Here is a 15,758-nt window from a genome sequence, read left to right on the forward strand (position 1 = left end):
GTATAGGAATACTGGTAGACTTTTCAACAGTGTTCTGAAAGCAGGTTTTTATATGCATGTCTGTGTCTGTTGCTTAAAAAGAAGGTGCAAGACAGGAAACAAGGAGAGGTAGTCTTTTCAATTCAATTCTATTGTATTTTACTTATACAGCGCCAAATCACAACAGCAGTCGCGTCAAGGTGCTTTATATTGTAAGGTAAAGACTCTACAATAATACAGTGAAAACCCCCAAAATCACTGACTTACTTTAAGCAAGCACTTGGCGACAGTGGGAAGGAAAAACTTTTTCTTTTGTCACTAAATTTCTATCAAAAACAATTTCTACATGACACTCTTCTTTTTTTTGTCTTTCTGTGCGTACACAGGAAGGGGGGGACTAGGGGGTATTAGAGAGAGTGACAGAGTACTGAGATCATCCTGATAATGAATGAAAGAATGTGTTCCTGCCTTGTTAAATAAAGGTTAAATGAAAATAAATAAAATGTCATTTGCTAAATGAGTCTTGGCTGCTCCCCCTGAAGTCAGTGCTCGGACTTCGCACACACTTTTCCTCTCTTTCTCGCATTCGATTCACTTCCACCTGGCACAGACTCCCAGTTGCATCAATACACCTGAAATGAAAAAAGCATGTGTAGTATAACTAAAGTAGATTTATTGTTTCTCTTGGCAAGCATTGACTGAAGAATCACTTCCTCTTTCAGTGTTTACACCTGTTTTATATCTTAAAAGAATTAGGGGCATCCTGAAAATGATTCTTATATGTAAACATGTGCAGAATTGTCATTTTTTTTACTGTATGTGGGCTGTATGAGGGTTTAATATGTTAAGTCATGACAGTAGCTTTTAATTACTGATTCACCAGCATTATAAGTGTCTTTGTCCCGCTACCATCCGATCCTCACTCCCTGCAGCCTACAGCTCTCTTTTCCTTTCCTGCTGTCCCACTGTCCTCTTGTCTGCCTGTTGACTTCTCCTCTCCCATTCATCACTTTGCCCATCTCTCTGTCGCCTGGCCCCAACCCGTCTCTGCCCCTGCACACCTCCCATTCCTTGCCTCTCTCTCGTTCATCAAGCCCATTTATTGCTCGCGCTCTGCTCTCGGCCCTGCATATATCTGCATAGTAATAGGCCGTTAATTAGCTCTAGCTGAGGTGCCTGTGTGGAGATGGTCATAATGGAGTGGGCTTGGAGAGAGCGCTCACCTGGGCCACTTCTCGGGGCCTCCAGGCCTACTTGAATGGCTTTGATTCTTTTTTTTTTTGTGAATATGTGTGTGTGTAGTTTTCCGTTTGTTAAAGAGCATGCAGGATGTGTCAAAGTAACTCCAGAGTGCCTATTTATTCATATTTGTATGCATGCAGGACATGTTTACTAATGTGTGTGTGGGTGTGTGTTTATGCTGCGTACCCCTGATTAACTAGCCCGCCTAGTCGCGCTCTCTTTGCAGCATAAACAGGCATGCTGTTGTTTAAGCCTTTGATGTTGGCTTTGCAGGGCCCCCTCAGGACTCTGTTGGACTGTTAAAAAAATAAATAATAATACAGCGCTGTTACTGCCACTGCAGCTGTAACACAAACCCGCGTGTCATGCAATACTCTTCACCTTTCACCTCAAAATCTTTGACCCGCCCAACAACCACCTCCGCCTGCAGGGAGCGGAGTAAAGAAGTCGCTGCTTTCAGGGGACGGTAATTGAGTCATCCTCGTGGGCGTGATGGGCGGATGAAAGCCCAGCGTAGAAGCACAACAGCAAACGCACAACAGTGGTACTGTATCAGCACAGATGCACAAGCAGAGCGGGCCTGCAGGCGAGCGCCCAGACGGGCTCAAAGTTGGATGCGGGCACCAGCATCACCAGCAGTGCACACGCTCGTGCAAACACACAAAACAGGTGCACGCACAGTCAGAGGGAGCGCACGCAGACAGAAGCCACAGTACTTGGCGCGGGTGAATTGCGCTGTGAGCTGTTTACATATACAATATCCGAAATTTGCATTAAAAAAAGAGGTTTGGAATAGTTTAATTGAGCGTGCGGGAGGAGGAATAATATATAGAGAGGCACAGAAACAAACAGGTGGCAGGGTGCTGGAGGGGGAAGGAAATTCACATTCTGGGAGAGCTGGAGACGGGAAAAGACGAGCGAGAAAGAAGTCTTCAAGAGGAAGAAAGAGAGAGATAAAGCCGAGTGTTGCCGAACGAAACAGAAATTGTGCCCATTGTGTCGGGAATAATGCGTCCCACACAGCTAAAAGGTTAGCACCACAGCCTCAGGCCACCATGACCATTACAATATGAAAGGGCTGAAATCTATGCAGTGAAAAGAAGCACTCCAGGGAGGGGGACCGGCTCACACTCCAGCCCCTGGAAAAGGCTCTTATTTTGAGGCCCGTCATTCCCCGTCGCCCCACTCTTTATCCACTGCTAGAAAAAAAAAGTTTATAGTCAAACTTTTCTGTCATTACATCATTACTTGTTGATATTAAGACAATAAGTTGTTGGTCTGGGTTTTAAGTGAATGTGACCTGGTTTAATTAAACTGAGGGTTGAGACTCGCAGACTTACTGCTTTTGGACATTGCCGTGACAAGATGCAATAATACCGTATAATGAGTCTGAGTCCCCTGGTGAGAATCTAAACTTCTCATTTGGCTGCCGTGCTGCTGTATAACTTAATGATGTATGCATCATTTTATTGCCGCTCACTTTGGAGCTTTATTGGATAAAACACAAAGAGGCCTATTTATAGACCACATAGCAGAGCCAGCCTACCCCAGGTTCCAAGCAGCACCGTGCACATGAAGCACAGGCAGATATCTGCGAGATACATTATCAAACCAATCAGAGGTTCTAAATCAAAATCACGCTGCGCTTATAGCTGCTTCAAGTACTGATTACAGCGTTAAAAGCTTTCAGCTTCATGCCTCAAATGGGTCACTTTTGGGCCCACCACATGCTGACATGTTTGTTTGAGCTGCAGATAAAAGCATAGCCTGCAAATTAAGACAGAATTGCAGTTTTATCCGTGACTTTATCCTCATTGACCAGATTTAAATGAGGATATGATCGTTCCCTCCTTTCATATATGCTTGAGCGGGGCCGTTGCACGCACATCAACAGCTTTGTTCCATCGATCCATCCTCCCTCGAACAAAAGCTTGGAGAAGATGAAAAGGCGTTTGACCCGGAGCTGTTGCTGGGCCTTGTTAAATAGCAGCGGACTTTATTGACTGCACTGCAGCAGTGCCGCCACTTACCCAAGCCGGTTGTCCAGGCATTGACAGCTCTACTGTAGGACAAGTCTCCACTGCCCAGGTGACCCAGGAGGAATGCCTCGATGTCAGCACGGGTGATGACTTGCGTGCATAAGTTTGCCTTAGCTCGATGTTGTAGTCTGAGCTCTCACGCTCGTTGCTTGTGAATGTGCGCGCGCACTGCCCTGCAACGGGAAATCGATCAAGCCTGGAGTTAATAGTGAGGAGGAACTGGCTCACCAGCTCTGTTAACAAACATCAGACTGTTAGCATAACCTCAGTCCACCCTTCCCTCCATGGAAATCCACTGGCATTGATTAAAAACCTCACGCTGCAGTTCAGTCTAGTCTCACCAGCTTAACTCTGGCTATATGAAGCCTTTGCCGTTGCTTTGGTACTCCGGCGTGGGCGATTTAACAGTTAACCCTCGAAAATCTAAAAAACCAAGGACATAGACCCGAAGACAGAAAGAGGATTAGGCTGAGATCCAATTTAAAGTCAGTGTTTCCGGCAGCAGGGTGGCATTGTCAGCTGAGCAATTGTCCTTCAGCTTGGTGGACCTGGTTTGCGTTACTGTGGTGTTCTTGAACTAGACTTATCAGAGATTGCTTGTCAGTCAAACTAAGAAGGTGGTGGCTGAGGTTTTTATATCTCTTGAATCTTTTTTCCCAACTAAGTACGAGCTCTTTTTCACTTTCCTGTCCAATCCTTTAAAGCCCCGGCGAATTTGGCTTCAAGGGTGCCATAAAATACTTGTTTTAATTATGTTTTACTTTTTATTTCTTGTTTTGTTTATTGGTTTTGGTCTTTTAGCTCAAGATATTCCTGAGCAGAAAATCTTGGTTCTATATAACGAACAACCACAACAGGAAAGTAACACAGGCTTAGAAAGACAGCGCTATCAAGAAACGATGAAGTTGGAGGTGGCAGTAATAACCAGATGCTGGTTAAAAAAAACAAACAAAACAATAATGAAAAAAAGACCCCGCAGGTTCTCAGTCAGTTCCTCTGGTGGGTGTGGGTGTTATCGGAGGTCTGATTGAGTACAGTGACAGCATATGGGAGTGAGGACTGACAGGACATGTAATTAGAGCTTGCTTTTCTCAAGCCAGTTAAGTGACATTTAGTTTAGAAGCGGTGTAAAGACTGCATAGCTATGACTTGTTTTAATTGTAAGATTTTTTGGGGGGGATTTACTGAACATTTCTACTTCTGTCACTGTATTTTTTAATTTTTGTATTTTTCCTTGACAGCGAGCTTGAATTTAAGCGTTCTCTCTGCAACATGTTTATGAAGTGAACACTTTCTCTTTGCTCCTGTGGGTGTCAGATGATTGACAGAAAGCAGAGTGTAATTTAATACACCGCTGATGTGAAATCACTTGAGGAAAGTGATCAAGTAGAGACTTCAGAGCCAAAAAGTAATTGAACAACTTTGAAACTTCTCATATTAACAGCATTACTAGCCATGGCATTTTCCCTTCCGCTGCTTCTTTGTAGTGACCATGATAGCCTTGTCTTTGTCTGGTAATCCATGTTTGAATGTGTATGCATTCTTTTCTTTTTTTTTCTTCCTCAAGTTATAGAAAAACTGGCTTATCTTGGTCTGCCAGCTTAGTTTAACTTTAAGCCTCCAAGCATGGAGAATACGAAGGGAGGAGTGGATCACCAAGGATTCCTTCCTGCTCTCTCCTCCTGGCTGTTCAGTAACCCGCCCTCTGGCCTTGCTGACAGCTCAAATAAAGTCTTGATGAAGGAAGCTGCAGTTGTGCTTCTTGAAAATTTTGTGCTACTATGTTGATGCAAGTCAGTGCTGGGCTGCCACGGTGCGATAAGTCGTGTTGATATTTCAAATGCACCTACACATGTCCATAATCTGCAAAGAATGCAGGTCATAGTAGCTGGACTTCCTTCAGTGCATTTTATGCTTAGAATTCTGCAGTATAGAAATTTTGGATTGTCTCTTTGGCTCAAATGTTGCTAAATTCAGTTGTGCAAAAGTCTTAAGACACCCCACATTTTATTTTTCCTTTCAAAGACTTTCTTCTCAGTTTTTAAAAAATGGTCTTGATCAATAGTTTGTGAAGGTGTTTTAAAGTTTTTCTTTAGACATTACATTTCAGTCCAGTCATTGTACCTGACTAGAGAATGTTTTTTGTTTTCTTTTTCATGTTTGTTTGTTTTTGCTTGTTAAGCCTCTTAACAGTGATCTATGAATTAAGGCATTAAAAATGCACCTAACCAGGGTTGTGTCTACACCTAACAGAAAACATAGCAAAGAACCAGTTTTAAATGATATCTTTAGGCACTTTGTTGCTAACCACCTCTCTCATTATCACATAGTTTGTCCCACATTTTGTTTTGTTTATTTGAATCCATAAAAAATGCCATAAAATCATTTTGTGCCAGCAATGTGATTCCCAAAGAGCTATTAGCTGATAAGCTGAAAAACCTGATACTGGGGCTGATAGATGCATCTAGCTCTCATGCTGATCCATCAATGGTTCACTCTGAAGCTTCATCAGAAATGGTCTCAGTGGAAAGGTGGCTGTCAAGACACCATTTTTAAGGAAGGAAAACATGGATAAAAGGTTGAGATATGCCAAACTAGACATGAACTAGACTCAAAATCAGTAGCTAATTTGAACTTCATTTATAATTGTCAGTCTGTATATAAGACATCATTGCAGTGGAGGCTCTGACATGGTGTCAAAAGTCATTGAATCAAAATGTACCCTCGCATTTTGATCCACCATGCATTGCCATGTGGAAAGCATGTGATTGGTCCCAATCACCCTGCCAGTGCAGTCAAAGCACACCTGGAAAACGTACAGAACAAACGGAGGAATGCTATCAGTCATGGATTGGCCTCCCCAGAGCCCAGACCTCAACATTATTGAAGCATCTTTACAGAAAACAGAACAAAAGGCAGCCAACATTCAAAGAAGAGCTTTGAATGTCCTTCAAGAAACCTGGAAAACTATTACTGAAGACTACTGAACGAAATTAAAAGAAGAGAGTTCAGGCTGTGTGAAAGAATAAAGGTGGTCATGCCAAATATTGGCTTTCAAGCTTCTTAGAATTCCAGGTTTCAAGAAATCACTGGATCTACTCTATAACAGTTTTTCTAGCAAAATATAAAGAAATGAAAGTGACTCAATCCTTTTGCATCAGCGTTGCCTACAACCAGTAACAATAAGGATGAATTATTGACATTAAGGACAATAACTGGCTGGTATATGATACATAAAACATGTAGCTGCTTAAGAAGAATGAAATACATTATGTTATCATTTTTGATCTTCATTACATTATGCCTTCAATTTTCAGGAAACATAGATTTATGCTCTATTGCCTTGGTATGCTTTTGGCACTTGAAATAATGAGAGACTTCAGTATCTGAAACGACCAACAAAGTCAGCTCTATTTCTTTGCCTTTCACTCTCTCATTAAGGGAAAGCTGTGATTGTAGTAAGGAACTAGCATCTATCTGTCAGTGCAAATCTTCTTATGCATCTTTAGAGCCTATAGCATAAAAGTGTAATTCGTCTTTCTGGTGGTGTACAATTATCCTTAAATGTAAACTGGATGTTGTGACAAAGCAAAGTATAATGTATATACTTGTTTTTCCACTGGTTTTCCTCACATCCAAATAACTCACCGCTGGCCACAGTTTCTCCTAGTTTCTGCCTGTTTCCATTTCCTTGGGCATCATGGGAGCTCACAATTATGAGACCGAGGTCTGCCACATGCCTGCAAATATTCATTTTGAGCATTACATTAGCAGACAGAGCATTGTTGAGTCTGTCACGGGGCAGCAACCTGTAAATTAAAATGCCATAAAACCTATGTTCAGTTTTCTTTTTTACAGTTACACTTTTTTATGTTCTTCATTGTAGCTTGTCACTGGAAGCCACTGTGGCAGGATCAGGAAACTCAAACTCCATTAAAGGACATTCAAGGATGTAGACACAAAAAGTCACGAGTGAAATAAATGCATAAATCATGGAAACCTCATCCTTTCTTTCTCCTGTTCTGGCTTGCTGCAGGTGCCTGTCCTGTGTCAACGGAAACTTCCCCTGCCACTGGTGCAAATATCGCCACATGTGCACACAGGATGCCAGCGACTGCTCCTTCCAGGAGGGACGAGTCAACACCTCAGAGGTACGGCTTTGAGCATGTGCACACACACAAGTGCTGCTGAGCACACGTAGTTATACATCCTCTATAAAAGACAGATTCAGAAGATGGCCTATCAATGCAACACATGGATACATTAATGAGTATCAATGGATTTGCATACGCACAAACACACACACACACACAAGGAAGTGGTGGCATAGTAATGCCAAGGGTGCAGCTGTGGCCTGTATGCCATCTGAGTGTGTGTATATGAGTATATGAATGAGGGCTGCTGAGAGTGGCCCAGCAGCAGCTGTTGTACTCTAAGCAGCACTGGATTTATTCACTTATAAACAAGTCAGGGTGAATGGGTATGCAAATGGCAGAGCGCGCTAACGTCCCAAATGTTATATTTGCATGAAAACCCTCATCTATCCATGAGCCGACTCGCTCTCGCAGTCCCCGTGTCTCTGTCAAGCTCCTCTAATTCTAACCGGCTCGCTTGCAAATGCAGAAATTCACTCTGACAAACACAAACACACAAAAAAAAGAAACTTCAGTGCCTTCAGAAAGTTGTACTTAACACCCAGACACATTCGCTCTAACTTTGCCTCTATTTCAGGCAAAGAGTTTTGATGTGCACCCCTCCCCCCACACACACTCTTTTCCTCTCATTCTTGTTTGTAACCTTTTCCCTCTTTTTTTCTTCTTTCTTTGCTCGTTTCTTTACTCTGAGTAACTGCGTGCTGGAAGCAAGCATGCTCAGCCTTTTATTTGATCTCTCGCTCCTCTCTTCATCACTCTCTCCATCCTCTCATAAAGCCTCAGTTGTTGAAAGGATATCATATCAAAACTAAAACATTCAGCTGGGTGTGCGCAGCGTAGATGGGTATAATGCGCATTCACATATTTAGATATACACAGGTTTACACACCTGTTTGTTGTGTGAATTTTTCCCTGCATATTGGTGTGTCTTTAACTTAAGACAGTGAGGTAATCGTGTATTAGAATTTTAAGTGTATGAACGGTGCTGCAGTTTCAGGCATTTGGTGTGAGTGGAAAGGGAGACGGGGGTGTGGGTGCGGAGAGGATAACACTTGACTCCACACAGCCTGCCATCACAAGTTACGCCCTCCTGTAAATACCAGCCTGACATCCAACCTTATCTACTTCACAGAGCTACACCAATTCAGCTTTTATTTTTTCTTCTCTTCCTATTTTTTTTTCTTTTGATATACTCTTTTTTCCCTTTTTTTAAATTCGGTGCAGGCATCGCCATGGTTACCAAGCCCTTTGAATGTCAGGAGGGGTTTGTTGAATTTTGATAGACACAAAAACACACATGCACACACATTTGTGCCAACCCCACATCCTGACATGGGTTTTTGTTGTCATTAACAGCACATAGAGTGCAGATACATCTTAGTTATTTTTATTGTGAGGGATGCATGTGTGCTGGTGTCCACTGTAAGGAAATCTTACCTAACCCTGTTAAATAAAACACTAGCAGCTAAATTTGCCAATTTTACAGTACGCCTATGCCTTCTTACTGCAGATGTTGACTTATATTACTATCACACAAGTGATAACGTTGGTTGGAGACCAGCACCGCCATGCACCCATCATGACTTGAGTGATGAACTTGCGATCTTGTTGCTTTTTAAAGGGTTGCTTGGAGGACCGAGGGAAGAGTCAGTCTGCTGTGAGTCTGCAACTGAATGTGGTCAAGTTGGCAATTTAAAATTACATTTAATCTTTGATCATGGCCTGCATTTGTATAGCGCTTTTCTAGTCCTTAAGGACCCCAAAGCGCTTCACACTACATTCAGTCATCCACCCATTCACACTCACATTCACACACTGGTGATGGCAAGCTACATTGTAGCCACAGCTGCCCTGGGGCGCACTGACAGAGGCGAGGCTGCCGGACACTGGCGCCACCGGGCCCTCTGACCAATCATGTTTAAACGTCAACAATGTCTTGCAATCTGTTACCATCTACATATGTAGAAATTCATATTAGCTACTTACATTCAGAGTCCAGCCAGAACCTCATAGATCTGAAACAGCAATTCCTCCACAAATAGTGACGTAGCTGCTGCAGGACAGTGTTTGCACTGCAAAATGACATAGGTGATCTTTAACCTTTCTTTTATATAGGAATATAGCCCGAATACCACCAGTTAGCAACCAGTTGAGTCGAGTTCCCTATTGCAAATTGATGCATTGCTCTCAGACTGACTCATCAGTCGCAGTCAATCAGTCAGACTGATTGATTGCAACATGTTGGCATTCTGTCTGTGTTTAGAAATGAGACAGGAGTCATTTGTAAACTTTGAGCAGTCAGTCTGAGAGTGATTGCAGTCAGTCTGAGTCGGACGTGATTATTTGGTGAGAGGCAACTTGTGCGGTCCCACTGCAATAAAACGTGGTTGACCAGACTACTAGCTATAAGTTGCCTAATGTGGAAAAAATTCATCGCGCTCATTGGGCAACCATTAGTTTTTACTGGTTGTGAGGAGCTTGCAGTCCTTAGCTATTAACTAGCTATCATTAGTCACATCCCTGACAATTAAAGTTTAAATGTGTCATACACGTATGTTTTAGTACCATGACTAAAGAGAGAAAAAATAGGTGAATAGATCGTAAAAGTTTAGAAAATGGTCAGTAAAGATTCACAAAGATGATACATTACTATGAAAAATCCTATATATTTAAATCAGTTTGTTACCACGTAGCCTTATGTTTCCTCTCTCTGGCTCTCTCTCGTGGATCGGTAACAATTTGAAGTAATGCATAGGCTCATTTGGGCCAACAGCGCCTTTTTTTTCAGTCGTTAAGCGTTTATCTCTTCTAGCCACGATTTTGTTCCAATTTGCCAGTTCGTAGCCCCTGCTAAAAGCAATATTGCCCATCACCGCTGCCTGGAAAAGTTTCCCCCTGTGTCATTAGCAGTCAGTTGCCAAAGTGATTGAATTCACACTACACTGGTTATCTTCCCAAAGGCATTTGTCATATTTCTTGAGGCTGACTTGACTTCATATCTGATAAAAGTCATAGCATGTGTTATGTGAAGCTGCGGCATAGGTAAATCACACACGCGCGCACACACACACACACAAAAATTCACATTCACAACAGATAACCACTAATGTATAATTTCCTTTAAAGTAAGTATAATTCTCTGCTGTCACTTCCTGGATTTGTAAATATATATAAATCAGCTGTGTTGTGACAGCAGATAAACAGAGAGGCACATTAGGGGCGACCAGGCAGAAAATTGCCAGAGTTGGAGAAACACTTGAGAAGGCCATCAACAGAAATGCATATAAACACAAACAATGAGAGAAACAAACACCAGTACAAACAAACACAGAGACAAACAAATTTGCTCTGCTCCGATGAATCCCAGCATCGGTCCGGTTGAGCCGACTGGGTCGACGCCGGGCCCCAGGGTTTAGGTTGAAATGACTTCATTTCAATTCAAGAAAACAGGAAAAATAAGACAATAATAAAAAATGAACATGGAAAAAATGTAATAGAAAAACAGGTTTGTTTGCATTTATTTTCCTGTCTACATGCTTGCCTTCTTATTCATTTATTGATTGCAATTCGCCCGCTTGTTAATTAAGCCATTCATTCATGTCCCACAAATGAATTAATGCAGTACATGACTGGCAGCAAAGACAGAAAATAGCTGCCAAATAACATCCCCTGATGGGAGCTTTGACAGGAAGAGACTTATCTTTCTCTTGTGTGTGTGTGTAAAATGCTCCATGCAACAACAGTTTCATCCTTAGCCGTGACCCGAGGTACTCGTTATTGATTATACCTTTTTATTGGCTTTGTGGTGTTGGATTCGTCAGAAATGTGTGCAGTGCACGCACCACTGGGGTAACAAATGAGTAAACTCATATTGAACTTATAAAGGCACTTTTTTTTTTTATGTCTAATCAGGCTGTTTTTGAATTTGCAAGTATTGTGGCCACGTGCAGCCTTATCATGTATGTTGGAAGGTTTTCATAATACATCGCACAATATACGCCGATCAGCATATCATTCTTACCACTGACAGGCAAACTGAATCAGACTGATTATCTCTTCATCATGACTCCTGTTAGTGGGTGGGGTATATTAGGAAGTAAGTGATCATTTTGTCCTCAAAGTTGATGAGTTTGAAGCAGGAAAAATGGGCTAGCGTAAGGATTTGAGCGAGTCGGACAAGAGCTAAATTGTGATGCTAGACGGCTGGAACAGAGCATGTGCAAAACTGCACCTCATGTGAGCTGATAGCTACTGCAGTGGTCAGTATCTATCAAAAGGTGGGGAACCAGCCACAGGGTCGTGGGTGAGCGGTCGGATCCAGCAAACAAGCTGCTGTAGCTCATATTGATGATAAAGTTATGCTTGTCCTGACAGTTTTGCTAGAAAACATTGGGTCCTGCCATCTATGTGGATGTTAATTTATAACATACCACCAACCTAAGCATTATTGTATTCCCTGCTGGTTGTGGGGCTCTCTCAGCAGGATAATGCACCACAAAGCATCACCTCCTCGCAACTTCCATGACTTAAAGGATCTGTCCACAGCACCGTCAGAGGTATAGTGGACTCCATGCCTGATCCATTTAGTAAATAAACCACTATGCAGGGGATCTTTACACTCGTCTTCCTTTATATCTCACCAGTACCTTGAACACACGTCCACAACTGCAGACACTTACCTTTATTACCATGCAGTGTTTTGCTTTTTTTGTCCTCTCTCTTTTTGAAGGTGCCTGTGGTTTAGTTTTGGCGTGCAGGCTGTATGCCAAACTTTCCTTAGCCAAGATACCAAACCCAGAGTCGTTCCTGGTGTATTTTTCAGAGTGTGAGTACAAATGTTAGATAGAAAGCAGTTAGACATATAAAAAAACGCTTGTATGAATGAGTGAATGAGACAAGCTGTATAAGGTGCTGTAATAGGTGCTTTGGGTGCAAGTAGAGTAGAAAAGCACTATGTAAGAACCAGTCTGTTTATCATTATCTTGTTGTATTTATATGTATTTATATTTATATCTATTTTATAAGTCAAAAATCTACAGTTTTCACCGGGACAGTGATCCTGTCAAAACCTATGGTAATAAAAGGTAATGGTATGGTAATGGAAGATGACCCTAATATACGTGGGTTGGAGATGTTTTCTCTGCAGGGTGGAAAGGCTTACTCTCCCAGATGTGGTGAGAAGATTGGAAAGAGAAGAAGAACTCAAAGTAGACCCGCTGCTTCCCCCACACTGAAATGAAACAATCTAAGTAGTTCAGGCACTTGCAAAGGACGCCCCCTGGTTGCCTCCCTTTACAGCTCTGCCAGGTACAGCCAGCTGGGCACAAGATGCTGGAGGGATTCTGTCTTCCAGCTGACCTGGGAGTGTCTGTGGATTCCCCCAGGAGGAGCCAGAGGAAGTCTGAGCAACCAGGACATCTCTGTTCCACCTGCTACTGGAAATGTGAACCAGAGAACAAACACTTTGTGTAGCTTCTAGTCTATTTTAATTTAAGATGCTACCTGAGTGATGTCATGTGCTGCATCAGTCACTCTGTAACTGGAACTCACAACCTTTGCCTGTTCGTATATATTTTTTTCTTTTTCTTTCATCCCTTATCTCTCGTGTCTTCTCCTCTTCCTGGAAGCCTGACCGCCTTTAGCTTAGTGAAACACAGTAAGTCTACGATGCTTCGCTGTCTCCCAGGGGAGTGCACCAGTGGGGTTTTTTTTTAGCCTGGTTGATAATTATTCACGAGTTGTTTTAGGCTCCAGATGTAGGAAAAGTTTATAGATATGTGGATCAGCGTTGGCCTTCGTGCCGGTAATGAGCGGATGCATCAACATGATGAGTGAATTGGTCAGATGGTCGAATGTTTCTGTCAAGTTTCCACGTTGCTGCAGAAAGCACACCAATAGGGATGAATGCATGAAGGTTCATATGGTGCATATAGCCATAAGCCAGCCGTTCTGTGCATGTATTCCCATAGCATTCCTGCATAAAAAATGCATCTCGGCAGCCATCTCCATACAAGTATCCCTCTTTGATCTCTAAGCTCTTTTCTCTTGTTCACCCACTCCCTCATTCCCTCAACAAGTCAATTAGCAGGATGCAGACACCCATCTCTTTTTGTCTCGCAGCTAAGGGTGTCACGGTTACAGCTGTCTTTCCTTTGTTTCTGCTTGCTCAAACTCAGGCTGGTGCACAGCTCTGAGCTGCCCAGCTCGAAGGTTCTGAAGCTGGCACTGAGTAAGCCTCCCTACTCCCTCTGGGTCTCTCTCTGGCTGAGGGGAGCTGCCTGCCACTGATAGACTCGACTCCGTGTGGGTGTGCGTGTGTGTGTGCGTGTAGAATTAGAATAGAATAGAATAGAATTCAACTTTATTGTCATTGCACATGCACAGGTACAGGGCAACGAAATGCAGTTTGCATCCATCCAGAAGTGCTTTAGTGATATAGATATATTACAATATATATTAGCAATAATATAGATATGTGAGTATATTACAGACATGGGTCTATTATGGTATGTTATAATGTACACGGTATGAAGTATGTTGTGAATATTCTATAACTGTGTGCGTGTGCGTGTGTGTGTACATGTACACATGTGTTAATTATTCAAAGTGTATTAAAGCTTAAAGATGCATCTCCAGATGCCTCTCTGATCGGTGGCGTGTTTAATGGAGAGAGACAGATGAGATGAGAAGCGAAAGGTGGAGCATCCACAATAAAACATAAGTGGGGGAGTGTTGCTGTGGCCTAGTTGTGAGAAAGGAAGATGCTTTCTAATCCAACCAAGCACCACATTTAAGAAATTATGTGCACACTTGACAAAAAATGCAAACTAAAACTACTCCTGAAATTATGAATTTACCCTCCTTAGTGCTAGATTCTATTAGCCTGTTCACAGCACATACTAGTTATTGCATATAAATGGAATACACTGCTTCTGGCCATGCCTCTGAAAGCTGTGTGAGGATGTCCCTCAAGCATAAGTGAACTAAACAGAATACGAAAGAAAGAGAAATCCTCAAAATATGGACTGATGTAGAAGAAGAGGTCAGAAGTTAGACTGAGATTCACTTTTAATTAGGTTGTTATGGTATTTGCTCGTTTTAACTGTCTTGATATGCCTGAAAAATGACAGATTGGAAATCCCATTTGTCCATATTGCTCAAGGCGAAACTGTCGACAAGCTTGTGGGATTTTGGGCTGTTTTTCGGTTGGGTTGCAAAAGGCGAAAAGACGGACAGTGGAAGTGGAAGGTTAAAGATATGCACAGGGAAGGTAAATGAAAAAGACACAAATGGCGGACGTTGCTGAAGGAGCAGCATTAGCATTCGATGAAAGGACGAGAAACACAGTGGAGTGGGAGCAGGACGACACGAGAGATGCTTAACCATTTAGGAGATGAAAGGATACGTGAGGGTCGTGACACCACCCATGGCTTGTGTCTCCTTAGTATCTACTCAATAATTCTATGTCATTTATCTCTCTGGCCTACTTTAATCTTTGCTTGAAGCTGGGCTGCTTAAAATGACTTGATTGAGTTAGAACTTTACAGCGTTTGCTTACGTTCGTCTTCAAAGCTTGAGCGGGAAATGCTGAGATGTCACTGATTAAGTCACGGAGGATTCATAGCTACTTAGGCACATGTCTGACGTCTGCTCATGGTTTTTCTCGAGTTAAATTTTGTATTTTTGTTTAATGAACTAAGCCTGACAAATCCACAGGGGTACCAAGCGAGAGAAGTAGATAAACAGTTTGCAGCACTCATTTATTTTGCAGTCCAAACCAAACTGAACTGCTTTCCTGTGTTATTTTTTTTCTCATCTGACCTCACTACTCCTTCATGCCAAAGGCTTAATGAACCTCACTCCACTATTGTTTTGAAGGCACCCGAGTAATCACATGTGCGAAATTGGTTGTGAAAGAATTTTGACAGTGCCCACTCTCAGTGGGTAAATTTAATGGCCATCAGACTGTTGAATGGTGCAATGAGGAGTAGAAAGAGAGCAATTAACAGGGGTATCGCTACTCTTCAGTCCCATTATTCTATACTAACCGACGTTTTTAGCTATGAGCAAGAAAAAAAGATTCTTTTAAAACATTCTTCAAAATGAGGCTTTAGCCTAGGGGAGCCACATGTTTAATGTAGAAGCAGTCCAGTTTACAGCAGGTAGCCTGTGGTTATATTGATTTCACCTTTGACAGATCTGCCAAAGTGGACCAAACATAGTCCAAAGAAACTTGATTCAGCTCAGTTTTATTTATATAGCACCAAATCACAGCAATAGTCACCTCAAGGCTCTCTCTGCTGAATCACACTTCTTATTAATCTCTGGCTCTCTTCCACAGCAT

At 42.3% G+C, this 15,758-nt stretch overlaps 1 protein-coding gene across 4 annotated transcripts in view; it reads left to right on the forward strand.

The window, feature by feature from the left end:
• The window catches only part of LOC309697328 (plexin-A1-like), a 330,439-nt gene that overhangs the window by 189,879 nt on the left and 124,802 nt on the right, over window positions 1–15,758 (forward strand). For all 4 annotated transcript variants that reach the window (XM_082519167.1, XM_082519170.1, XM_082519169.1 and 1 more), the window contains exon 9: window positions 7,297–7,411. In XM_082519167.1, the coding sequence (XP_082375293.1) occupies window positions 7,297–7,411 (115 nt within the window). The remainder of the gene's footprint in view (window positions 1–7,296; window positions 7,412–15,758) is intronic.

The sequence above is a fragment of the Aulonocara stuartgranti genome, assembly GCF_965226115.1.
Source record: "Aulonocara stuartgranti genome assembly, chromosome: 20".
NCBI lineage: Eukaryota > Metazoa > Chordata > Actinopteri > Cichliformes > Cichlidae > Aulonocara > Aulonocara stuartgranti.